The sequence below is a fragment of the Coturnix japonica genome, chromosome 12, assembly GCF_001577835.2.
Source record: "Coturnix japonica isolate 7356 chromosome 12, Coturnix japonica 2.1, whole genome shotgun sequence".
NCBI lineage: Eukaryota > Metazoa > Chordata > Aves > Galliformes > Phasianidae > Coturnix > Coturnix japonica.
The window spans coordinates 7,295,558-7,321,885 of record NC_029527.1 but is presented as its reverse complement, the minus strand read 5'-3'; the positions used below and the strand labels follow the sequence as shown (position 1 = coordinate 7,321,885).

Genomic DNA, 26,328 nt, shown 5'->3' with positions numbered 1-26,328 from the left:
GGGCGGCGGTTGTTCCTCCGCTCCGCGTGGGGGCGCTGCTCACCGACTCACTTCCTCCTTGCGGCGGCGGAGTTTCCCTTCACCCCGCCCGCTCCGTGTTTACATCCGCAGCCGTTTCCGTCCCGTCGCCGCTGCGGCCCCTCCGGCCCCGCGCCCCGGCCCGGCCGTCCGCCCTCTGCCCGCAGAGTCAATGCGGCGCCGCCACCCCGCGGCCTGCCCTGGCCATGGACACCAACGATCTATTCACCAGCTGCAAGAAGGGGGACGTGAGCCGCGTGCGGTGAGCGGAGTCTGGGAGTAGGGGGGGGTATGGGCGCTTCGCGGCCTTGCCCTGTGCGATCCCTTCCTCCTTCAGCCTGCCTAGTGATCCCTTCCTAGTGTCTCTATGGGGAACGGTGTGGGACAGCCGGGAGAGCTGCTTTGCTGCTGGTGGGTGAGGCCTGGGGGCTGTTTGTATCAGTTGTACGGTTAGATCGGCGTAATTCGTTGCAAATGGTACGTTGCGGGTTTGCTATAAGAAGGAGAGGCCCTGAGGGTGACCTTGCAGAGAGTGTAGGTGATAGGGGAGGAACTATTGGACTGAGAGCACTGGAAGTAAAGAACAGACGCTGCATGGAGTCAAAGTGGGCTGAGAAGGAAGGAACTGAGCGGGCAATCAGGTGAGGCTTGGAGGAACACCGTCCTTGGAGGTGTTCAAGACCAGGTTGGACGGGGCCCTGGGCAACCTGATCTAGTAAAGGTGTATGTTTGGTGGCCCTGCCAGGCAGGGGGGTTGGAACTACATGATCCTTGAGGTCCCTTCCAAACCGGGTCATTCTGTGATTCTGAGGCTGAAGTTTGAGGAAGGAAGGAGGAACTGATGTGGTGGTTGAGGAGAATGGTTGAGGGCTGCCGTGTGGCTCAGAGGGATGGCTGTTGCTGTAGGTGGGGATGGGGTGTAATAAGAGCCAGGCTGCTTGGAACAGCTGTAAGGGGAAGGTTGGCTTCTAGAGATGCCAAAGGGAAAGAATTGGTAGCGCTTGATAAAGTGTGAGTGAGCAGGACGAGGGAGTGACAGGAATTAAGGGTGGCCTGGAGTGACTCTGGCTGAGTGAGCAACTGTGTGAAGTTGTGACTTTGTGCCTGTTTCTCTTCCAGATACCTTCTTGAGCAGCGAGATGTGGAAATTAATGTCCGTGATAAGTGGGACAGTACACCTCTGTGAGTCCTGCACCCTACAGTGCTGTCTGGGTGGGAGGGCAGGGCTTTTGGGGCTCTTCCATTCTCTCTGCATCACATCTGGGAGCTCTCTTACAAAATGAGTTGGGTTCTGCTTTGTAGGAGATTTGGCTGCGTATTTCTGCTTCTCTCCTCTGTGGGTGCTGTGATAAATGTGCCTTTGTCTCACTAAGGGACATTGCTGAGAAACACAGTTAATTTTGTGACCAAATAACCTGAATGGAGCAGTCTGTTCTTGGCTTGGGTAGGCCCTTTTTTCTTAAGGTCTGTGGCATTCCAGCATGTCTTGTCAGGTGAAGGTATAACCTGATGAAATGCAAAATGATGGTGGGTTTGCTGTCTGGCAAGGTGTGAACTAGCCGTAGGTGGTGAGGAATCTATGCTGATGCTGAGGAGGTTCACACGAGCATTTTAAGTTCCTGCATCCTAATTCCAAAGCACCATTAGACATCTGCAGCGTAGTTAGAGTATGGAGTAACTTCCCAAAACAAAGTCATATTTGCCTGCTACAATGCAGGTGACAGCACTCTCCTAATTCGTAGGATGGTTTGGGCTCTTTGTGAGAGTGAATTAGAAAAGCCTTAGACTTAGACAAAGCTATTGTAAGAAGGACTTTGAGAGGTGTGTTTTCTATATGTCTGATATGAATGCTGCTCCCTCATTGTCACATTGTGCAGCAATCAGATTGACATCCAAAGGAGCATTCCTGAGAGTTCAGTAAAATTGCTGAGTGCCCATGAAAAGAACTCTTAAAATGAGGAGGCAGATTTGGCAGCCAATGGTGCAACAGAAGATGCGGAACTCAGACTGGGACCTTGGGATCTCCTTGCAAGACAGCAGTGCCCATAAATGCTGGGAGCAGATCCTTCTTACTCAGTTGCTGGGGTCAGGCTTTTATGTTATTTGGGAACAGTTCCTCATTCCTATGAGGAGCCATCTTCTAGGCTTATCATGGGTAGCTCAGTGCTAATTGTGTGCTGTGCCCAAGCACTGAATTTTGCATCCTATTATATCTCCAGTTTTGTTTCTCTTGTTATTGCCAGGTATTATGCTTGCCTCTGTGGACACGAGGACCTTGTACGCTATCTTCTAGCCAACGGTGAGCAAAAGTGTTTTAATTATATTCTTCTTACTTGTCTATGGAGACTGTATTGTTATAACAGTAGCTTGTGGAAACTTCATTTTTAATGAGCCATCTGATCAGTGATCTTTGGCTGCATTTGGTACCCTCTGGTCACTGTGGATCATCCTGGCCCCTTCTGCAGATCACTTGCTGCTTGAATTTACTTCAGGGAAGCTTTCTGCGTTAACTTAAGAGACAGCACAACTTTCAGAACTCACAATTAATGTATTGGAAGCGTGCATTTCTTTTGTGAGTATGTTGGTGTGAGAACTGTACTTCATTTGAAGAACCCATATAAAACTTTCTTGCAGTCTTCTGTTAAGCCTTGCTTCATGCAGGACTCAGAGGTGAAATGCAAAGGCTTTTTGCGAACCTTAAGCAAAGTAAGGCAAACTGCCCATGGAAATTGCTTGCCCCTTATGTTCTCAGCACCTGAGTTCCTTAAGGTTGTTGTGGTGCATTCAGTGCACCTTTTGCTGTGTTCAGTGCACCTTAATATATCCCACATGTATTTCTGAAATAGGAAAATGCAAGTGCCCTTCCAGTTTCTAGCAGAGTCTAACCTGGAGGTGTCTTGTACGAGGCAGAAATGCCTTCTTGAGGAGCTGCTAAAAGTCCAGTAGGTGGTCATGCTCTCTCCAGTGAGATTCTTTTCAGAACACTGCTGGAATCATGCTGAGACACTTATTACAAAAATCAGCATAAATGAGTCACGGTGTCTTCAGAAAGGGATGAAGTGGTGGAAGAACAGCATTAGGTGATGCAAGTGTAGGGGGAGTTGAATTTTCATAATAAAGCAGAGTAGCATAAGAGGTGACAGAGAAAGACGTCACCAGCCAAGTAACACACTTGTTTAGTGATCATTCAGAGACACGTGGAAGATGTAGCTGCCTGCTGACATGCACCTGTTGCCATTTTGTAGGCGCAAAATGTGAAGCAAACACATTTGATGGGGAACGTTGTTTGTATGGGGCGTTGAGTGATGCCATCCGACGTCTGCTGAAGGAGTACAAGCAGATCACAGCAAAGTGCATGAAAAGAGACTACTATGATGTCTTCCTGCAGCGGTAAGCAGATGGAATAGCTCCGTTTGCCATGCGTTTTGTCATCCTTCCTTAGCTGCTAACTTAGAAATTCAAGCCCTCTGTTAAATGGTGATTTGAAAGTCAGCTAATCAGAACCCTATCGTATTCCTGGGCATGTAGGGCTTTCTAAGCGATATTCCTCCATGCACTAAGGGTTGACTTCCAGATACACAAAACATTTCAGATATAGCATCTACTAACCTAGGTACAAACTCCACAGACAGTGGAAAGCTGGTCTTTGTAATGCAGAAGTGTTAGAATGTCATCCTTGACTGTTAAAATCAGATCACTAAAACCACAGCAGCAATTTAGGATAAATATCAGCTAAAATTCATTTTCAGGCCTAAAGCAGTAACAGCCTACAAACCTACAAACTGAGGTTTCCAGCAGTGATAAGAGGTGTCTCATTTCTGCAATACTCAATTTGGGACTTCTTTAGGCTCTCTTACAGGGAGGTTGCTCTGTTCTTTCTTTCTGTTTACATGAAAACCAAAATGTCCTGTTTTCCACTTCTCATTCTGAACAGACCTTGCATTAAGATTGATACAAAAGACAACAGTAGGGGGTGAAAAATAAACACAACTGTTTCTGTTTTGTTTTGGGCAAGACGTTAGTAGGAAGGATGTTCTAGTGGCAGAAAATTAAGGTCAGCATTCAAGACTCTGCTTTGATATCAGCTGCTTGTATAATCCCACACCTTTCTGGACATCAGTCCTGCTCTCTAAAGGGAGTATAATGCCTGTCTTCTGCCTCATTTGACCTTTTGTTGATGTTTGTGAAAACAGAAACCCAAGAGGTGATGTGTATCGGGAAACACTGATAATGGATGCCAGAAGTCTTTTAAGTAGCAATCTTGTATTTCTCCTTTTAAATAATGAGGGAAGTTATGGGTGTGCAAACATAAACAGGGCTTCATCTCTTATGTGGTAATCTGTGCTGCGTGGTTGTAACATCCTTCCGTCATCTAAGGGTGTGTCATCTCAAGTCCTTTCCTGTTTGCTGCATGGTTAGGGCATGCACGTTGACAGCAGCCTGAGAGGAGGAAAATTGCACCTTATCTGGTGGTGGGGTAATTCTTTTGTGAAAGCGTGTGCATCATATTAGATAAGAGGCATCTAGACAAAGCAGTCTTTTAAACCTTTTTTCCCCTGCGCTCTGTGACCTGTTGTTCATTTTTAGAGCCCAGTTGTGCCATGTCTCCCACTAGCTTTGCTCCATTCTCTCCTTTTTAATTCTGCAACAGTTTTCCTCTCTTCTTGTTCCCTGCAGGTTGCTGGAGCAGGGTTATCAAAGTGACATCGTTTTCATTGTTCATGGCAAATCCTTCTGTGCCCACCGCTGCATTCTCAGTGCTCGCAGTGCCTACTTTTCAGAAATGTTTGAGACCAAGTGGAAGGGAAAGAGCATGATAGCGCTGAAGCACCCACTGGTGAGCATGGCTGTTATTGTTGCCTTTTCTTTCTTTTCTTATTTTGGCTGTATGAGAAAAGTGAATGGGAAGGATGATTTGAGGGTTAATCTCCATACTGTGTAGCTCTTGGAGCTCAGTGTGACCCTAGGTAAGGAGAAAGGCTTGTGAAGGCACTCTCTCCATAAAATAACATCTTGTTCAGATGACAAAAGGCATGTTGACTGCATACTTTGCCTTTGTTCCCTCTATCATCGGCTCAGATATAGCTTAATTAATTGCAGTAGCAGGTAGCTGTTACCATCTGCCAGCTGTGTCACAGCTCCTCTGTGGGATGAGTTGAATTTGTCTTAATTCCTGGTGGACAGGTGGTCTGTAGTGAAGACATCACCTCCATAATTGGCACTAATTGAGTCCCTTTTGTTGCATTTACAGAAAGAACTAAATAGGCTGTTAAGTGCATTCCATCCATTAATCACCAATACTCTGGCATATGTTTCTATAGCTTAATTGCAGCAGTGCAAAGCCTCTTGTGGAAAACATATTTCCAGTTTCTCAGGGCATTACTTAGCGTCTCTCCTTTCTCTTTGTGTAAGAACAGCCTGCACTTCAAATTAAAAAGAAGAGCTGGAAATGTTTGATACCAGTAAAAGACTGGATTTTACAGAGTCTGCAGTAAAACTGTCTTTGGAGCACCTCTGTTAGTTTGGTCCTGTCTCCTGGGCACATGGATCAGTAGCAGCCAGTATATTTGAAAAGCTGTGTAAACCAGATGGAGTGGCATCATTACTTATGCAGGGAGCAAGGAAATTGGGTGTTCAGACTGCTGTGTCTGAGGTGCCATTTAGATGTGGTATGTGTGTGGCTTTTTTCTGAGCAGGATCATGTTTGTATCCATTCAAGTTTCAAGCTTGTTATTAAATTCCTGGTAATTCTCAAGGTAACGTTCTTATATTTTGTTTTAGATTAATCCCACAGCCTTTGGCTCTCTGCTGCAATATCTATACACAGGTAAATCATTTACTGTATGTGTATATTTGGCTGGGTGGCTGCTGTCTGTCCCTCTGCCGTAGCACAGTTTGGGTGGCTCTGACTTGCAGACACGTTTGGATACACAAGTAGCCAACGTATCCTTTCTGCTGGCAAAGAGAAGAATGCGAGCAATCCACAGCTCTTCCAAGTTTGTACTTTGTTCCAGTTTCCATGCCTATTGAAAGCCCAGCTTCCCGTACAAGACATTTTCAGTCTGACAGATCTGAGCAGTGCACTCTGAATGATTTGATTACTTGCTGATTATTTTTTCTGAGCAGAAGTTAAACTTCAGTAAAACTTCCATCAAGAAATCAGATGCTGTGTTGTAGGCATGTTGAGTGCTGAACTGCTTCAGGCCAGGAGGTGGTGCCAGAAAATAACTTCAAGGTTGTCCTCCAGTCTGGTGTTTTCAGAACTGTTCCTCACCATGTTTTCGGTCATGGTAAAAGATTCTGGGATGACAGCTTATTGGCTTAAAGTCTTTTCTCACCCTAAGCTAGAAAACCCATGGTAGCAGTCACGCATACTGCTGTTGTGGTGGTCTTTTATTTTTCTGAGAGAATTTGGAGCCCTTTTGAATAAACCTGTTAAATCTTCTTGAATGAAGCTGTTAGGGTAGACACTGGAAGATGGGAATGTGAATCATATGCCAAACTGCTGTGCACCGAGCGGGGACTGGTGAGGTAGCAAATCTTAGCTTCTTGGAACAAGTGTAACCTCACGCTGAAAGATGAGGCACTGTATCTAATTAATGAATTTCTGTGCCATCTAGTCTTCAGTCCTTGAATTTGCCACTTTTACACTTAAGTGATATGGGTTAAAAGAGCTGTTTGCTTTTCTCCTTGACAGGTCGTCTTGATATTGACGTAGAATATGTAAATGATTGCAAGAGATTAGCCAAACAGTGCCGGCTGCAGGACCTCATAGATGACTTGGAGACCAAATGTAAAAAAGTCTATGAATTTGGTAAGCATTTTACTTGCTACTGTCTCTGCTATATGTGTGTATGCCCTTTGGGGGGAAAAAGAGGAAGGTGTGATGTATCATGGTGCCCTTTGGGCTTCTAGAAAGTGATTCTGTTCTGGAATTCCTGTGTTTGCTCAATAGTTTTCAGTCATATGCTTTCTGTAGGGTAGTTTAGTAGTTTTGAGCATATGCATGTTTATAATTTATATTGAATGTTTTCACTACAGTAGAGCAGCCATGGCAGCAGGTCTTTGCTTGTGGTTGCCAGCCATTCACTGACACACTCTAGGGTATATTGGGAAGTGCTTTTCAGCAGAGACCCTATTTAAATCCCAGGGGAGATAAAATATATACAATTGGAAGTCTGTTTCTGCACTTAGCTGCCTCTTATCCAAAGGAAAACATTTGATAATTGGCTCAGAAGAGATGTGGAAAGAGATGCAACACTTCTTTTTAAGAGCGGAGAAGTATCTCTGAAAGGCCACGTGTATTTATGATGCACGTATGTGCCAAACATTAAATGATTCAATCCTCCATTTGAGAGCTTTTCACATTTCAGAGAGCTTGTGATCTAATCATGACATCAGCTTATTGCATGAAAACCAACAGCTGGAATTTATCATTCATCTCCCTGATTCAAGTGAAAGGACATGTGAAGAATCAAAACAGCACGAGTAAGGGAAAGCAGTGCTAGTCATTAAGTAAAAAAATTATCTAGTAGCAAAACCTTCCGGCTGAAAAAAATCTGATTTGTGTTTCGTGCTCTCATTTAACTCCTTTACTTCCACCCAGTTAATGTTGTTTCAAGAAGATAATGTAGTTTGTAGTTTTTAAGTCAGTACCATCTTTTTCCTTCATCTGAGGGTGTAGCTGTTACAGCTTTCTCTTTTGAATTACAAATTCAGATTATTCAGCCTCTTAAAGTTGCAGAGCTTAACAGATAGTTACAATATTTCTGCCTCAAGAACCTCCTTGTCTGCAAATCTCATGGAAGATACTGCCCTGTATACCTGTCCCCTTAGGCATGTGGAATTAGGTTACCACAGTACAGCTGTTCTCATATAGATCAGGCTGTAAGTACTTGCATCATGGAAGCTGTGTTACAAGTGTTACCTCAGCCACATAAATACAAATGTTAATGTGCATCTGCAGAAATTAAGTGTATATGTTTCTTGCTTGCTTTCTGTGAGTAAGATACCAATTTGTTTATTGAATGATTGGTGGAAAAAGGGAGTGGTGATGAATACCATAACTAGAAAATAAAACATCAGGTGACAGAATTATCTTGTACCTTTTGGTATCAGAGTAATCCAATGAGATGCTGGAGATCATTTTCATTATGTTCTTTTCCCCCTCTAGGGTCTAACTGAGACCCTGGAGGTAACCATTCCACATTCGTACAGTAAGTTCAAGCATCATATTAAATTGTGACAGGAAAATAAGGTGGATAGTTTGCTGGCTGTGTGAAGCCACTCATTGGAAACTCAAGGATTAGAAAGACTAGTGGTATAATTGGCAATCTGCAAAGCTACTGGCTTCTTGGCAGACTCAGAAATGGAAAATGGTGAAGTAATATCTCATGGTGGTTGGAAGTTGCAGGTACAAGCTAGACTTACAAGTGTGATATAAACTTCCTGGGTGACACAGAGCAAATCATTTGGTTTCTTTGTTCCTTGTCAGGTAGGAGTTCTTTGTTTCTGGGGCCTGACATTAGATGTAATCATTATGTTTATAGCAATGGTGGAAGTACAAGCCTTGCTTTTTATTTATGACAGGTTGGATTCAACTGAATAAACAGAACAGCTGATTGATCTGTTAAACGTTTTTGTCTCATGTTCTCCAGAAAAATAACGTATACAAGAATTATAGATGTTAAAAATAGTAAAGACCTTAGATCACATCATGGCTGACACTTGACAAATCATTCCTGTTCCCTCTAGTACATTAGGACTGTTCAAAGTGTTTTCTGTGGCACAGACGTCTGATTCAGGTTTGCAAAGCAGGGTCTTGTCTTGCATCTATATTATGAAGTTGAAATGTGCCTAATATGTGAATTCAGGCCTGTGCAGTTCCAGTAGATAACTGTAGTCTCTGCAGTTTTGTTATGTAGATAATAAGCATTTCAGAAGTGCAGAAGACAGCATCCACAGACAGCAGCTTAGGAAAACCCTGGAAAGGCTGACCTATGGCCTTCTGTTGCACCTCAGACAGCTTTGTGAACACTACATATTGTCCTGCACTGTGTCTGTAGGAAGGAAAATTGATGCAGTGTTTGGAAGAGCTCCAACAGGGTTTTCTCTGATTGAGCCCTACTCCACTTCCTTCAGAAGTAGATGTATTTAAAAACAAATGTTGTGTAGTTATTTCTACAATCTGTAGGGCAAAAACGTTTAGAGCAGAATACGTGGTACTTGTCTTCATATGGATGCACTGAATGTACAGAATCAGTGATAATAACTTGTGACATTGAGAGAGGATGTATAAGGCAGGTATTTGTGTGTGATGCCATTTTGGAAAGGTTTGGGTGTTTGTTTCAGTCTGGTTTTTGCAGTGCACAGGCTCAACTGAAACAAAAGGCTGCAAAGAAGTACTGAGCAGTGGAAGCAAAGGCAGCTGATGAACTGATAGGTGATGTTCAGTGCTGTCCAGCTGGGCTAAACTGGAAATGAAGTCAAAACTGCTGCTTTCTCAGCTATGGTTGGGTTATTCCCTCTGGCTCCTTGCCTTGTTTATGTTGTCCTTTCAAGAAAACTCTTAATTCCCACTTTTTGTGAGGCGTTGGTCCCTGCTGCTTGGTTGTCGCCAACAGCTTTTTCCTGTTCTGTCACTTTTTTGTTGTTTGTTTCTCTTAGGAGAAAGTTGCTTGTGATATCAACTGCGTGATCTTGGATTTTGAGAGACACAGAGTCTGAAGTGTCTTCTGATAGATGTGCTTCTCAGACAGATCACTGTTCTCCCTTGCTGCTCTGGAAGCGCACAGTTGCTTTGTAGATCCCATGAGAAGAACTCTTGCTCGACTGCTGCTTAAAAGTTGCTTGGTCCATTAGTGCTGCAGAGCCTGATTGATTTGGCGATGCTGTAATAGGCACTGCACAAGTATAAATGATTCTCTCTGCCAGAAAGAATTTCTAATTGCACAGTGAGAAATTTCTTCCCCTCATGCTGTCTGTAAATGGACCGGGCTCTTCAAGAAAGTGCACTCAGTTACGTTTGTGTAGGTGCCTGGTCTTTTTTTGGCTTATTTACCCCGTATGAAAGCAGCATTCAGTGCTAGTAAAGCAGTCTGTCTCCTGCTGCTGCAGGTCTCTGCTCAGCAGTGATGGTACCTGATGGTGTTGTACTGGTAGATTATCCTTCCTCTTCCAGTACCTTTCTGGGATGTTCCGCCCATTTGAGATACAGCTGTGGTATATCTGAAGGGTGCAGCAATAATGGGAAGGAGGGGGTGGAGAACTTGTTGTGTGGCACATCGTGGTCTTGTTTCGCCCACGGCCCAGAGGAGTCATCTGACAGAGCTCGTGTAGCGCTGTGCAAAATGCCAGGAAAAATGAGGCCTCAAGGTGATGTGATTCACCTGCGAGGAGTTTTAATGCAGTGAATCATACCTGTCAGAAGTTGTGCTGAATGCTTCAGCTTAATTCTTTTGTCCTTGAGAGTTAACTTTGCTTCTCTGTAGCTCCTTCTCAAGCGTTTCTTACTGCAACCTTGCATTTGCTGGTGCTGCTCCATCTGCCTATGCACAGAGACTCCTGAATGTCTTATGTGCGCCCCAGTCATCACCCAAAGAGTGCTGACTACAGGTGTACAGCAAGGCTGAGATTATAGAAAAAAGCAAAAGTGATTTTGGCTTCAGTGAGCTCCCCAGCAGCTTTGGTCATAGCAAGACCACAGAACTAAAAGTGTGTATATTGTGTCCCTTTAATCAGTCTGTTGAGTGTTGGGGCAAGACAGGAGGATGCACTGGGTCTGAAACATGAAATTGCCATCTTTGTGTGGTTTATTTGGTATATCTGGGGTAGCAGTGGTTATTTAATATCTACAAACCACAAAGACACCCTTGAATCCAAGGATTTTGAGGGTCATAGTGCTATGGGATCTACAGGTAGAGAGTAGGTAACAAACCCAGGTGCACTTATTATCTAAGCAAGAATAAATTCTTTATTCCCAAGGATGAAGTTAAGATGGCATAGCTGAAATGGGACCTGTGAAAGCACTTGGCAGAGCAGAGAAGTGTGGGGGCAGCTTCTTTTTAGCAATGGGCACTACCATAGGTAATACTGTCAGCAGTAGGGGTGGTCAGCTGGGGAATCGGCTGGGTGGCTCTTGTGGCATCAGAGGCAGCCTGTAGGGCAGATCTCAAGTGTAATTGATAACAAGGCTTGCAGAGAACAAGCTGTCCTGAAATATGTCAATAGCAGCTTTGGTTTTGCTATAGATCATATTCTGGTTCATGGAGTAAGTGAAGATGTGAGGAGAGACGAGACCTGCATCCCCTTCCAGCCCTGCTCACCAATTGTAGCAAGGGATGTTGTATGCATGTTTACGTAGAGTCACTTGTTTAGCTTTTACTGCAATAGACAGCAATGAGACTGATGTTTCCTGGAATCTCTTTTCTCTAACGGGGAGAGAATGTTTGTATAGGAATTTAGGCATCTCTGCTCTTTTGTTTTTTGCTTCTTCCAGTCTCTTCCAAGCCAGGGACCTGTGTGAAAGTGCTGACGATTGAGCCCACAGGTAACTGCCGGCTGCAGGAAGATCTGGCTCTTCTAGCAGACTGCGCCCTGCCAGCAGAACTGCGGGTAGGGAGCATTTATACTACTACTGATCTCTGTGGGGCTGTGATGCATTCACGTGTTCAATTGCATTCTCTCCATTTGAGTTTAGTGGTTGCTTGTTCGCTGGTGTTAATGCTTCAAGCTGATTTTGTAAATGCTGAAGCATTTTACTGCTTAGAAGTGCTGTAAAATTGTTGGTGCTGGTCCTTTCGCTTGCATTTTTCCTCCCAGCGGTGATCTTGGTGAATGAAACCTTTGCCATGTGCTTGGTGGGGATTTCTCCATTAACTACAGTGGGACAAGAGTTGGCCCCCACTCTTTTTCCATCTCTCTGCCACCCTTCTTGCATATCAGAATGTGCTCTCTGCATGCTTTGTTACCCAAAAGGATGTACAGAAAAATGGCTTGCTGAGCATTCTTGTGAGGAACTGACACGCTGCAGTAGGTTTCAGCAGAAATGAGTTCCTCTGAAGCAAATTAAACTTGACTGGCAATAGATTTACTTTTCGTAACTATGTCTCATTGGCTCTGAGAAGTCCACAGAGCACAGACTGGTGATCATCATGTTAAAATACAATCAGATATATTAGTTAGACTCACTTCTGTGGATCTTCACTTCCAGCTGAAGGAAAGCAGTTAAATGTTGGTGCCCTTCATTCTCCCTGCATCTGTTGCTTTCTGTACTATCAGCAGATTCAGCTTACTTTTGCATCTACTTTTCTTTCTCTCTTTCTCTCTCATACCAAGCACCGAATTTAATAATACAAACTCATCTTTGGTGGCTATGCCCAGAGGTTGTGTGACTGGGTGATGTAGCAAAGTTTATTGCCTCTTTTTTTCCTTTTCATCTTCTGTTGAATAGACTTGTTTGCTGCAGATATGACCAACCTGCAGGACAGTGATTCTTACTTGCAATGTTCCCTCATGCTTTGCATTGCCTTTTGACATAAAAATTTCTCTGAGTGCTGAACATTTTATAGAGGGACCTTTTCTGTATCAAATTTCCATCTACCAACAAAGAAATTATTTCTATGTGACCTTCCTCCCCCATACAACTGCATTTACTAGTGGCTTTCAATATACCTTTCTGTTTGCTTGCAGGCTTTACAGGGAGGCAGTCCTGCAAGTAAGCCGTAATATTACCTCTCTAGAAATTAAGAAATTGACTGCGGGCTCTAGGACAATGAGATTTACATACATTTTAAGTTGCTTCACAAATAAAGAGTGCAATCTGTTTGATTGCTGTTCCCCAGTATTTTTAGCACACTCCTGTAAGCGTTTAGGTTTTCATTTCCCTTTTAATTCTTTCATGCAGAATGGGAGCTGAAAAGAGAATATGAAACTTGGAATAATATAATCATTTTACAGCACTGAATGCCTCTGTGGGTTGTGGTTTTCTAGCTGTGTTCATAGACCAGAGAGAAAGCAGTTACAGCAGCATTAGACTTGTTAGAGCCATGAAAGCAAAGAGGCATTGGCACACGCCTGTATTTGTATACCGGGCACAAGTATGGCTGCTTTGCTCAAGTCTGGTAAATTCTAAAAGATTCTCCTGTTTTTCTCTCTTGGTCTTTTTTGTTTTTGTTTTTCCCCATTAACTTACAAAGATATATAAACATAGGTCATCATCCTGTTCCTTGTTATCTCTTCCTTACGCTTTTAAATTGCTGAATTCTGTGTGTTAGACACCTCTATCCTGAGACAGAGAAATCCCACACCTTTGTTCCTACAGAGTCTGGTACCACACACGGAATAGCATACAAAGCATTTAACCTTAAATGTCAGGGACTGCTGAATACTCACACACAAATATCTGTGTTCTTTGGGAAACAGAAAGGTTTTCTGGCTCTTGCAGAACACAATTGGCATTTGGCTTCTAGCAAAACTCAGCATTTCTTGTTGACAGTTCAGGTAATAATCAGAATTTGATGAGCTACTCGGAGCTGCTGCATATTATATGATACTATATCAAAAGAAATTGGGATGGATGCTACTTTCCATTTGACTAAGAATAAATAATTCACATGTGACATCTTTCATATTTGAACGCTGCAGAAAACTATGCAACAATACCAATTTCATAGTTCGGTAATGATCTATGTGAATGAAACAGTCACTCTTAATTTCGTATCTGCCAGGTGACCTCTCAGTTAGAGATCCAGTGCAGAGCACTGCAGCCACGTTGCTTCTTTGCCACTGCTTTGTCATTACCTTTTAACTTAAGTCTTATTTTTCAACACGAGATTAAATCAGCAGGATCAGAGTGTGCCCTGAATAAACAGCGTCCTTTCCATCTGTATTTACATGTAGTGTGGCTACAAAAAATGTGACTGTTTGTCATTTTTGGGATAAAGGTCATTGTTACACATTTGGAAGTGATGTCACTGCACCCATGTCCATGGCTGTCATTCGTAAGCTTTACTTTTTCTGTTTGGCAGAGACAGATTAACTCAACTATTTCAATTTACTTCCAAATTTTTTATCCAGTCCACTTGCATCTGATTATGGGCTGGTAATCTCTTCTATCTCATTAACCTTTGTGTTTAGTGTTGTAATTTATTTACAGCTGAATCTTCTTGCTGAGATAATCTCCTGGCCGGGGTACAAATTGCTGTCACTGAGCTGTTCTGTGTGTTTTTGCCTCTAGCAACATTTCTATTTAAGCAGTAATAGCAAATTCGTAACAGCCAAGACTTGATCCTTGTGGTGGCTGGAAGATGCTGTAAATATTCACACTGTCTTATGCTATAATAGTTGTTGAGAATGTTTCTGTGTGGTGAGTGTGAATTATTGTGAAGGTATTTGCACCTTGTAGGCTAGACTACTTTTGCCTCCAGGCTAATATATTTAATTTTGGCAGCTGTGCTTTGCCTAGTTGGAGTTAAAATGGTTGTCTGAATGGGGGTGGGGATATAAGCTCTTCTTCTACTGGGACACCCTGAAAGGGAGATGAAATTCCGCAAGTGTTACAGGGGAGGAGAGTAGAAGTAGTCGAGATATAGAAGGGGAATAAAAGGAAAGATTCTGCAAAGCCACTTCATGCTGAATAGGAGTGACAAAGACATGAACCTGCTTTTGTAGCAGGAGTTGGAAATGACCTTGTAAACCTGAGTATCTGAGGGTAACCCCGCAAGGTTAGAAGGTGGAGGTTCAGCCTCCTCAGTAGCATTTTGTTATTTGGGAGACAAACCAAAATGAATGAATTCCTGCTCTCATCCCAGAGGGGTGGATTCCTTTTCAAGATTTGCATTTGGGGAATGAAAAGAGAGGAAAGAAGGGATGTGCAAAGGAGCTGGGGAGTTTACATCTTAAGCTAAGCTTCTTGTGCTGCAAAGAGTTGCTTCTCGTGCTAAGTCTGTTTCTAGGCTTACTCGTAATCTGCCTGTGAAGTTGTAGCGTCAGAATTTCTAGGGGAGAACACTGAAGCAGTAAGGATAGGGTGGGGATAGAAGCAAACATACATGCAGTCATATCATGGCTACTGGCTTTTGTAATGGGCTGCCACAGTGCGCCTGCAGGTCACAGCCTGCAGGTTATTCGTTGCCTTGAGATGTGAGATACAAATAACAGCCTGGGGAATCACAGATGGGGCAATTTGTCTCATCTTTGGTACAGGAGGTGTCCGTTGTATTACAGCTACATGAAAAGCAGCTAACAGATCAAGTGTGCAGTGCCCAATGGGTTGCTATGTCTTCTGGGAGGGAAGTGCCCTGGTGGGGATGCAGAGAAAGGACTCACAGCAGAGACATGGCATTTCTGTAGCAGCATGTGACCAATTTGCATGTCAGTGGGCTTACTCTCCTCTTGTAGGAAGCAGTGGCTGCCAAATGTTGCTTTGGATAGGCAGCCCAGCAAATGGGGCCAGATTGCCATGTTTGGTGGTTGTGTGAGCTTTTGCCAGATTGGGGCCTTGCCACATTATCAAACCTTTGTGAGAGAAACCCCATTGCATACAAACTAATCTTGGCCGAGAGCACCAACTTAATGTATTGCAGGCTGTGTCTTTGTTTAGTCTTGGGGAGAGGAGATATTTAGCTCCTCAGTAAAGCTGCAAGTAGATTGCTTTCAGGTAGGGTTGAGGCAGGCGTGCTGGAAATGATGCTTAGGTCCTCTGCAGTTGGAATAGTGGTCTGTATGGTTGGCCCAGGTTTCTCCCAGGTGCAAACTTGGGATTTAACTTTCCTGGAGGAGAGATGGTGGTAATAAACTGAATTCCTTGTCACAAGCAGGGCCAGGGCACGTGTCTGGAAAGCAAGAACTGGGGGAAGCTTTTGTTTCCAGAGATTAATTGTCTTGGTTACATGCCTGTGAATACAAAGTTTTTTTTAACAACTGTATTACCGTGCGCATAGGATAAGGTGAAAATGAAAACATTCGGAAGCATCACTTTAGAATAGCATAAGGCCAACAGATTTTTTTTGTGGGCGTGCTGTCTTTTGTTGGCATGTGGGACTGGGAGGAGGTGTGTTGGTGTTAAAATAATTCACTAGAGTATTAATACTTCAACAACACTATCTTTGGCTGGAAATCAAATGAGGAGTTTAAGTTGTGCTTTGGAAATGTTATATTATTCAACTGAAGCAGTAATTGTAGCCAAACCATTTCAAGCTGGTGTGTGTGTCTATGTAATCTATACTTTACTACATCCACCTGTACATCTACACAGTAATGTGCTAGTCCAGAGCTCTAGGAGGCTTATGATACCTGCTGCATGAAATGAACTTCACCTCCATTTGTCTGTCTTGCTAGGAAACACAGAAATGATTTCTGGAAGTGTGTAGAGTTTCCATGGGTGAAAGAGATGCAGCTGTAAGTTGTACCAGGAATAGCTCTGTCAGCAGTGCAAGGACTGGGCTCCAGTTCATATTATTGTTGGTGCTCTGTGGTGTGAGAACAGATGGGTGGTTGTGTCTGGGGAGACATCCAGACTCAGGGTCCTGAGCACGTTTTTAGGACGAATGTTAAAGGAAGGATTTTCTGTTTTCTCTTCACAGGTTGGCTTTGGGGAGTTGCCGTTTGACAGCACCGACAACTTCAATAGTTGTCCTGATGTGTGCTTCCGGGTGGCAGATTACAACTTCTTATGCCATAAGGTATGCACTGGTGCTATACTTCATTCTCTTTTTTCTTTGCCATAAGTCTGCTCTTCCAGTGCTGAATGCATTTTGCAGAAACAGCATTGCCTCATCAGCTGGAAAACCAAAAGTCTCACTGCAGCTGGAAATGGTTATTTAAAACATTTAATGAAACAGCAAATCTTGCCTTTCATGCAGAGGTGTTGTAGGCGAGAAGATACACTTATTCAGATGCAGCTTTCACAGTTGCAGAATCTCCTGGTACTGTTTTGTGAGTTCAGTGCCTGAACAGAGGAGTTTCTGGTTTGCAAGTAAATAGCAGTAAGAATAGATTTTCAGATCCAGCCTTGACTCAATATCCTGCTCTAGTCCCATGCTACTTCAGTTTACAAATGCTTTTTTTGTTCTGAGGGTAGGCAAGCTTAGAAATAAAGTAGGGAAAAAGGGAGAAAGAACTCTCACTTGAAAGATTGGAGGTGCAGCTTCAGAATACAGGGAGAATCAGAGTCAGAAATATCTTTGAGCTGCTTCTGATGGGTTTGTGTTAGTGTTGTTAGCTTGGTGCAGTGAGAAGAGGTAGTTACTAGTGATTTTGCCCTTTCTTCTCCAGGCGTTTTTCTGTGGTCGCAGTGATTATTTCAAAGCCCTTCTTGAAGACCATTTTTGTGAGAGTGAGGAGCTGCAGACACAGCCCAGCATCCCTGTGGTGACTCTCCACAACATCTCAGAAGACATCTTCATCCGGGTCCTCTACTATATCTACAGTGATGACACAGAGGTGAGGCCAGTCACAGAGCATTTTCTCCTGTGCTGTTTACTTCTGGAGGTGTGCACTGCAGTGTTTTTCTACCACATCCTGGAGGTGGTTTCATAAATACCACTGCCCTACTCTACTACTGCAGGAGACTCACATAATGGGACTTGATGTGAGCCAGTCAGTTGATTTATGTGCATGATGTTTGGAAAGCAAATCCCTACTCTTTCATCCAATGATAGAAGTTTGGAAATAAGCTTTTATGTTGGTCTGGTAAATGCAGAACTTTACTAATGTCCCCTTTGGATTCTGGTAGAATAAGGTGGGGAGCTGCCAGTAGATGGCAGATTGAACACATTTGGAGATGGAAAGGTTAAGAGATTCCTTCTTATTTAGACTTGGCATTGTAGCCTACTTTTCCATTTGTAGCAAGTCATTATTGCCACTGTTAGTTATTGCTGTGGTGGGCAAAGGTTCTGCTGAGAGACCAATGCCTTGCTGTGCTTAGTATTCCAAGTAAGGACAAAATGGCCCTAACCGACCCCATTTTGAGCTTAATGGAAGGTGCAGCAAATGTCATTGTTGAAGCAGCTTCCTGCTTTGATTCTGTGACATATGCTTTCCATAAGTCTAACTACAAGATGCCAGAGCACATTCTAGCATTAGGGTAATGATCAGAGACTGCTGCACCTGTCAGCGTCACTTCTTCCAAAGAAGCAGTCATGCTCTGGGTTAGTTGCCATGTACAGAGAGCACGCACAGCTGTGACCTTGTTTCTGTTGATCTCTTCATCTCTGAGCAGCAGCCAGGAATAAATGGTAGAGAGAGATGTATGCAGCATGTGTGAGAGTTGTGAAGATGCTCCTGACCGCAAGACTCTTTCCCCTGCACCTCCTCAGTCTGCCTGCCCTCCCCATGACAGCTTACAGGAAGGATGTTTCCCAAGCAGCTGTTGCTTTCCAAGGGTTGCCCCAGCTGCTCTGTCTGCACTTAGAGCAGGAAAACAGACGAAAAGCAGCATGTAGGAATGTAAAGAGTCTTGCATCTATCTATGTTTCCTGTGGAAAATGGGCTTTAGTGTGTGCAACCAAGACATGAGTTTTTCTGCCAGAGTTTATTTGTGATGAAAAGGTAGCAGGAAGAATGGTCAGGAAAACAGGAATGTAGCTGAAGTTTCACACTTGAGTGTGGGGTGTTCTCCTTAGCCTGTGTTTCTCCAGTCAGGTATCAGTACCCCACAAAGAACTACTATAACTGCTCTGTGTTGTAGTAGTGACAGTGCTTGCAGTGGGAGGGAGGACTGTGTTCAGAGCATAGAAAAGGTTCCAGGTGGAAGGAGAAGTGGGTAATCAGAATATTTGTGTGCGCTCAAGGTGGGGGGTGGGGTTATGGAGGAATATTTGTTATGTTTGTCCTTGATCTAACAGCTGAAATCTGCTGCCATCAATACTACTGGCTCAAACACCTCCAGCTTGTGAGGTTCCTGGAGCCTTACAAAAGGACAAAGCAGCACTTGATTAACAACCCCAAGAGCTTTGTTACACCACTGTGGCACTATAGCACCTATTACATGCTTCTAATACATCTTACATCCTTCTGCACAGCTGTTGCAGGTTGTTATACTGCTGAGACATTTGCTATGAGTAGCTCGTCCAAACACCAATGTGGACAGCTGTAGGGGAAGAAATAATCAGCCTTTTGCAGTTGTCAGAGTGAGCAGCCACATGTAGATGTGGTCAGTAGTATTTTTGCTGCTGAGCAGCTATCAGGACGACGGACTGTGCTGCAGTAGAGTTAATCAGTTTAGACCAGTGTGGTTTAATCTCTGTGTGGAAGTGATCTTGCTTCTTCCACAGCCAGGATATGCTGTACTCTGTAGGCTGGCTGCTAAAATGCTCATACTGCACTGTTTGCACTTCACATAGGCAGGAACAGAACTATGAAGAAAGAGGCTATAGTTCCAGGTTAGTGACGCAGATTGCTGACAAAAATAGTATTTGCACAGACAGAGGGGAGAGACTGAGTGAAGCTGGAGGTGGTGTCTCCAGCATTACCTATGGCATTTTTTTATCCCCCTATTGCATGGAAGGAAGAAAAATCTCGAAGGAAATAAAAGTCTGGTTCCCTCCCTCAGGAGTCTGAAAATGTTAAAGGCCATTCACAAACAGTTTAAACTTGAGCATCTGATACATGAATTTAGTTCTGTTTGAATGCCTCTCAAAACTCCAGTAGTATTTGATGTGCAGTTGGTTTATCAGCCAGTTGGGTCTCACACAATTTTCTGACCTTGGATATATGACTGCAGCACTAGATATGTTCCTTCTGTGTGCTTCATCCAGCTCCGATGATGGATTGAAGGCTCCACATGCATCAAAGCTGGATTTGAACTGTTTTAGATTCTGCCTGTCCCCATCCTGACAGTAACTGCTAGAGGTTACTACTAACTTTGAGTGCTGTGCTCAAAGCAGGGATGAATCGTGTCCTTTTGCCTGTGGGATCCTTGATGTTAGATCCCTACAGAGCTTGAATTCAGATTTCTCATTCCCTTTTCCAGTGGCTGACTTGAACTTTCCTGGTTTAGTTTGATAAAATCAGGAGTTCCCAAAAGAGAAGAAAGTGAAAGCAGGGAGCAGAGTATATGCTGACTGACTTTGCAAAGCCAGTCTGAGGAAGGAACTTAAGGGAATTTTGCATATTTTTCACAAAATGTGAGCTTAAAATTAGAAAATGAAAGGAAGAGTCCCTGTTGGAACAAGGTGCTCGATTCTGGCTTCACATCTCTTTGAATGGCATTCAGTACCTCTGGTAAAAGCTACCTCCTTCTATTACCACTCAAAACATTTCTTAGCAGCCAACGTGCAGCAGGACTACAGCATTACTTTGTGCTTAGAGAGGAAAGCTGCAGAATAGTAAACTTGGTGCTTGGTGCTGAGCAAGCTGCCTCTGCAGCGTTTTGAACTCCTCAGGGGTGACTGAGTGGAAGACCTTACCCTGACAGGTTGAGCCTCTCCTTAGAACCTCTAACACTGAATGGGCCAAGAAGCATGTCAGGGAATTTCTGCTAAGACACAAAAGAAGGCAGGATTGGACAGTAATTTCCCTCTTTGCTGTTGCCAGCTGTCCCCGGAAAATGCCTACGATGTGCTGTGTGTGGCAGACATGTACCTGTTGCCTGGGCTCAAGCGCCTGTGTGGAAGGACCTTGGCACAGATCCTTGATGAAGACAACGTTGTCAGCATCTGGAGGATTGCAAAGCTGTTCCAGCTGACCCGGCTAGAAGACCAGTGCACAGAGTACATGGCAAAGATCATCGAGAAGGTAACACAGCCACCCCACACAGCACTTACATGTGCACAGAGAGCCATAGATAATGCAAATTCGGTGGTTGCACTTTGGTGCGTGATAGATAGTTGTTCTCTCTGATTTAATGCGCTTCCTGAAAAAGTGCAGCTGTTGAGTGGGAATGCACATGGTGAGTTAGGAGGGAGGGTGTGGGGCCAAACGCTGATGGCTATCAAGCACAGCTCCATGGACTGTGAGGTGAACAACTTGCCAAAAAAGCTCTGCAGGTACTTTGTGTAGGTGACTTTCACTGAACCTTTAGCACTGTGGATGAAACAGCAGTGATATTGCCCAAATGCATGAGCTGCAGCCTAGGTAACCCAATGGGGTTTGTGGGGAAGCTTGGTTCAGGAAATGCATGGTGTGCACGAGGTGGGGAGAGATGCTTTTCCTGGCATATTACTGTCAAAAAGAGTAATCAGTATGATCTTCTCTCTCCTCCAGGATGATAAATCTAACAGTAGAGGCTTTCACTGGGGAAATTTGCTGTTGAACAGCCAGAAATAATGAGTCTAACACTGAAGTTTTCTTTATGAGGCTCCATTTAATCATTACACGGAACCATTGCAGCTTGAAGTTCAGAACTTGTAGACTAAGTTGCTATGCAGAAGGACAAGCTAGAATCTATGGGGTATTTTTGTCCTTAGACAGATCTTTATTAATGGCTTGTACAGCTCACATGGGAATGTAACATTTTCACCTGCAATTTGAAAGGTGTGAAATTCTTCCTGAATTGTGAAAGCAGTGAAGGAAATAATTTTGTCACTGTTATTTTATACAGCATATAGTTTGGGGGTGATAAATGCACCAGTAGGCATCCAGGTTCTGACTTAAAGGGAATTTGGTTTGAAAGCTGAATTGATATCCCAAGTAGTAACTGGGCATGATAGAGCTTTGCTTATATGTTCCCTTTGTATTCTCCTTCCTAAACCTAAGTGGATGTCCTTGGACCCAGTATCAGCAGTGTGCCTTCCTAAGGGTGTTAGCACAAATGGTGCTACCCCAGCTGTTAGAACATCAGCAGCTGCCAGAATCTTGTGGAGAAGCACTGATGGTGGAAGCGGGGTGAGATTTTGGCAGTGTGTACAATGTAGACTGGGGCTCAGCAACCTGCTGTGCCCAGGTGCACTTCAATCGCATAGACAGACGGGAGCTGCCTCTCACCCTTCAGCACACCACATGCTCTTGGGGAGCTTGGTACAAAATCATTCACAGATGACCTGATTCTGTCAGGTCAGACAGAGCACAGAGCAGCTCTTTGCTGCTCATCTGCTGGTTGGCTATTGGTGGTGAAGCTGAGAGCCACGGTGGAGACAGAGTCATCTGGGTCTCCTGGTTCTGAATTGGGCAGAAGTGACTGCTGTCTTGGCTGCTGCAGAACATTTCTCAAAGCTGTCTGTCAGCATCTCATGGCTCCTGCTGCCAGTTCCTGCTTGGGAGCCTTTTTGGAGAGAATACTCCTTAGGATGAATAGATGAGAAGGTTTGAGTTTCCACATACCCTTAGCATCCCCCTTTTTCCTGTTGGCTCTCTCAGCAGTGAGTGAGCCCATTATCCCGACCCTTTACTTCTCTTTATTTGTTGCCTTGTCTTCCTGACGATGCTTTTGTCCACCCTACCCAGCTGGTGGAATTGGAGGAGTTTGCAACTGCTGTGAAGGAGAACGCGGAGGCTGTGGAGGAACGGCAGGAGACCGACTCCATTCCCCTGGTCGACGACATCCGCTTCCACATCACTAGCAATGTGCAGACTTACAGTGCCATCGAGGAAGCCAACCAGAAACTTGAAGCTCTGGAAAGCCTCCTGGCCAGTATAGGGCTTGAGTGCTGATGTGTGCAAACCCTGCCTGTCATATACAGCCTGCGCAGCCCCCCGGTGGGTTGGCTCAGAGTGCAAGAACATCTGAGTCTCTGAATGTTTCTTTTTCCCCCTACCTTGTCCTCCTTTCCATTCACTTTCAGGCATGATTTCTTTTTAATTTATTTATGTCTGGACATTTGCATGTCTAGTTTGTGTTTGGTTTTATTTTGTTTTTGTCTCTCCTTTCAGAAGTAGCTCCCAAAGCTCAGCCTAATTTCATAGCTGCTGCTTTGTGCAATACAGTGCGAATAGGAGACTGCAAGTCGTGGGGGTGAGGGAGTTGTGCTGGGAGACTTTCTACTGCCTGGTGTTAGGATCCATCCTTTTTGTTGCCCAAAAGCACACTTCTGAAACTGCTTCATGCCGGGATATTAGTTGAATTGCATGCAGCAGCAGAAGAAAACTGGATTAGACTTTCCAAATAAGTGTATTAGAAAGGAGATGGCCTTTCTTTCACTGTTAGCTGTATAAGATTGGAGAAGGTAAGCAGCACTTCCCTAACAGATTCAGAGGCACGTGGCTGTATGGAAGGTGCTGTTTTTCACCTGCTATTCTAGTTCTTAGGTGAAAAAAAAAAGAAAGCCAAAGCTACTTTCAGATCATCCCTAATTTTTCACTGCTCTGGAGTGTTGGCATTTGGGTTTCCACTCTGAGGAATGGAGAAACTCAGATTTTTTAGATACCTGAGATCTGACAGATGGTCAATGTATTTGCAATCAGGAGGGAGACACAGAGCAAAGATTTGATTCTTGTTCTGCATGTGATGTGCAACTGAATAATTTAAAAGCTTTTCTTTCAGAACAAATATCTTTGGGACTACAGTAGAAACCACAGTCCTTTTTTTCCTAGAAAGCAGTGGCTTTCAACGCATAAAGAAGGGGGAGGCCCCTTGTCTTCCTAACAGGGACAGGAAATGCTTTCTTATTGGAAACAGCACTTTTCTCTTTTTCTTGGTCCATTGTGGTAGAGCAAAACAGACTTCCTGGTAGATCAGGAGAGAGGGGTTACCAGAAGTTTTTTAAAAAGGAAAAGGGGCCTTTTGGGTCTCTTGGGGGGCAGCTGTCCCACTCTTTGACCTTGTGGCTTTGCTCAGACTTCAGCCTTGTAGCTTCATTGTTCTCCAGGAAATTCACTGTTTGTACTAATGAATGTTTTTGAATCTGTGTTCTGCAGTAGGTCATGTTATATCTTCGTCTCCCTAGACTCCTAATGAGGGTAATGATGTTATTTCTCCTCAGCACCGATCAGCAGTCAGTACCCCTGCACAAAGCTGTGCCTGCCAAGTAGGCTGTCCTGAGAGCTGTTTGTCTCCAGAATGGCATGTTATGAGAGTCTCAGGTCTCCAAGGCTCAGGCTGGGTAGACTCTGCTGTGCTGTGAGTTGGGAGGAGGAAAAAGCATTGTGTGAAGCACGCAGGGAATCTTGCACAGATAGTGGCTTCCATTACTGATACACATTGTCATCTTGGTCACTCTCTGCAGTGAGAGCTTTAAACAATCCATGTCAAGTGCACTTTTAGCATTTGAGGTGAGAACTGGGCAATGGTCCCCCACAGATCCGCGGTGTTTATTCCTATAATGGTGGTGGTGCTTCACACAGATATGGAAAGTGTTTGGAGCTCCACTGTTCAGCAGGGACTTGCTGCAAGTGGATGAGTCTGATCTCACCTGGTGAGGTGCTCATGCTCCTATCAGACTTGCTGCCCTTGCTCAGAGCATCTGCCTGTACCCAGCACGCACTGAAGCTGTATGCACTCGTGGGCAGGCTTTGGGCACTGCTTGCACTAGGCAGGCTGCATTCACTCAGAAAGTGTCACTGGGGTTTGACTGCTGCACTTGAGGAGCTGGACTCTGTCAGAATCATGTCAAGATTGAGTTGGGCAGGAATGGGGTGTAGTGAGATTAACTGGACCCCAGGTATCTGCACTCTTCTGTGTTTAACTGGTTTCTTTATGATGGAGGATAGTGTCTGCATGGCTGCTTCAATTCTTCTGTTGCAGGATGCTTGGGGGGGAGTTGCTGTGGTTTGCTTTCTGCAGCCAAGGGTGGGGGAGAAATGGGTGAGCTGGTACAGGGGTGTGTTGCTATATGGAAGCAACAGGTGTGTGCTTACGTTTGGTGTGGTGACACGGGGAGGAGCTGTGTGTGTGTTGTGTGAGCGAGGGATCTGTCTATCTCCAAGCTCAGTATGGCTTTAACAAGACCACTAGAGAGCTCAATGCAACTTGAACTGATAAAGGCATCTCTGTAGATTTGAGGAGGGAAAGGACTGTTTAGAAAGATCTGACATGATGTCCCAGGTATTTTGGGCAAAGAAAGGTGGAACAGCAGAACTGCCTACTGTATTGCTCAGTGAAGTGTCAGTCTCATGAAAGTCTGCTATGGAAAACAACGGACAGCTTAGCCCAGCTGGTTCAACCCCTGTGTTTCTCCTCCATTTATGACTGAAGATGACACTGAACATAATCAGGATGTTTAGTTTATCGCATCTCTTCTATTTCTCCTGCATAAATTCCCCATCTTATGTCTCGGTAGTTGACTTTCCACAGCAATGGTTGTGACAGCCCTGCACGAGGCTCACACAGAGCCACTGGAGAGCAGAACGTGGCCTTTGCCTTCTGTTTGTACTGAGCGAGATGCAGAAGCAGGATTACCAAGGAATGTGCTCGTTCTTTTCTCAGCGGATGCCTCAGCTGCTAAAGCTAAACGGACACCAGCAGTGCACAAAGCAGGAGGAAAGCAAAGGAGGAGCAGCAGTGCTGGGAAGCGTTTTCCATATGGCTGCTCTTAAATAATTCCATTCCTGCATCCTTAAGCATGGAGCAAGTAAGGCTGCGGTTGTGCTTGTGGGAAGAAAGGTCAGCGTGGCCTTTTGGTCTGCCCCCCAGCAGTGCAGTTCCATGCAGACAGCCGAGCACATGCCTTCCTCTGTGTGCACTTAGTGGTCACATCTGTGAGCTGTGCTGCATTGTCAGATTACATGGGGTTCTTTAATCCCCCCCCCCCCGTCCCTTTTGGCAAAATAGGGCTATGAAGAAGCATGCGTAAGCAGATGGTCAGCATGCAGGCAAGCTCTCTAATTAACATGAGCCAGGTCAAAATGTAGATTTGATTTCAATTCATTCTTGCCGCAAATAATTTTATCACAAAATAAACAACGTAGGATTTTATTTCTGTTGCCAGTGTCCTTTGTGTGTTCTGTTGCCTCTGTCCCTTTTATTTACTACCAGCCTCTTGTGGAATTAAGAAGATTGTAAAATTTATCAGAGCAACAATATATTTAAGAAGAAATATGTAAGCATGTGTGCAGCAATAAAGTAGTATATTTCACTACATCTCTTCCTGCTGTGGCCTGTTTGTTACCAACTAACATCAGTGTGGTGGTGTTTCTGAATGGATACGGTGGGTTCCATCAGTGTTTTTCCTTCACCTTCCCCAAGGGCTGGCTCTGTACTGAGCTTCCAAGCAGTGTTTGCTGCTGTCCTGCCACGGTGACCCTTTCAGACAGTTCCTATCAGAGAGCACTGGTTTGGTTTTGGCCACCTCTTTCTCCAGGGCTATTGGGATGATAACTTTTATCACATAGTGCTGCTTTGAGCAGTCCCAGGGAGGTCTGTTGTCTGTCCATCTCTGCTCATCACACTGTATCTTTGCTGCCTTCCCATTAAATCCAAGGATGGGAATTTCTCAG

At 44.3% G+C, this 26,328-nt stretch overlaps 1 protein-coding gene across 1 annotated transcript; it reads left to right on the top strand.

Annotated features, from left to right (window-relative positions):
• The first annotated feature begins 24 nt into the window (after window positions 1–24).
• On the top strand, window positions 25–25,972 carry ABTB1 (ankyrin repeat and BTB domain containing 1). The gene is made up of 12 exons (XM_015875276.2): window positions 25–280; window positions 1,138–1,200; window positions 2,262–2,317; window positions 3,264–3,408; window positions 4,696–4,855; window positions 5,800–5,845; window positions 6,716–6,832; window positions 11,516–11,631; window positions 16,602–16,700; window positions 17,293–17,460; window positions 20,554–20,754; window positions 22,402–25,972. Exons 1-12 carry the CDS (start codon window positions 225–227, stop codon window positions 22,606–22,608), a joined length of 1,434 nt encoding a protein of 477 aa, XP_015730762.1. The 5' UTR covers window positions 25–224; the 3' UTR covers window positions 22,609–25,972.
• The last annotated feature ends 356 nt before the right edge of the window (window positions 25,973–26,328 follow it).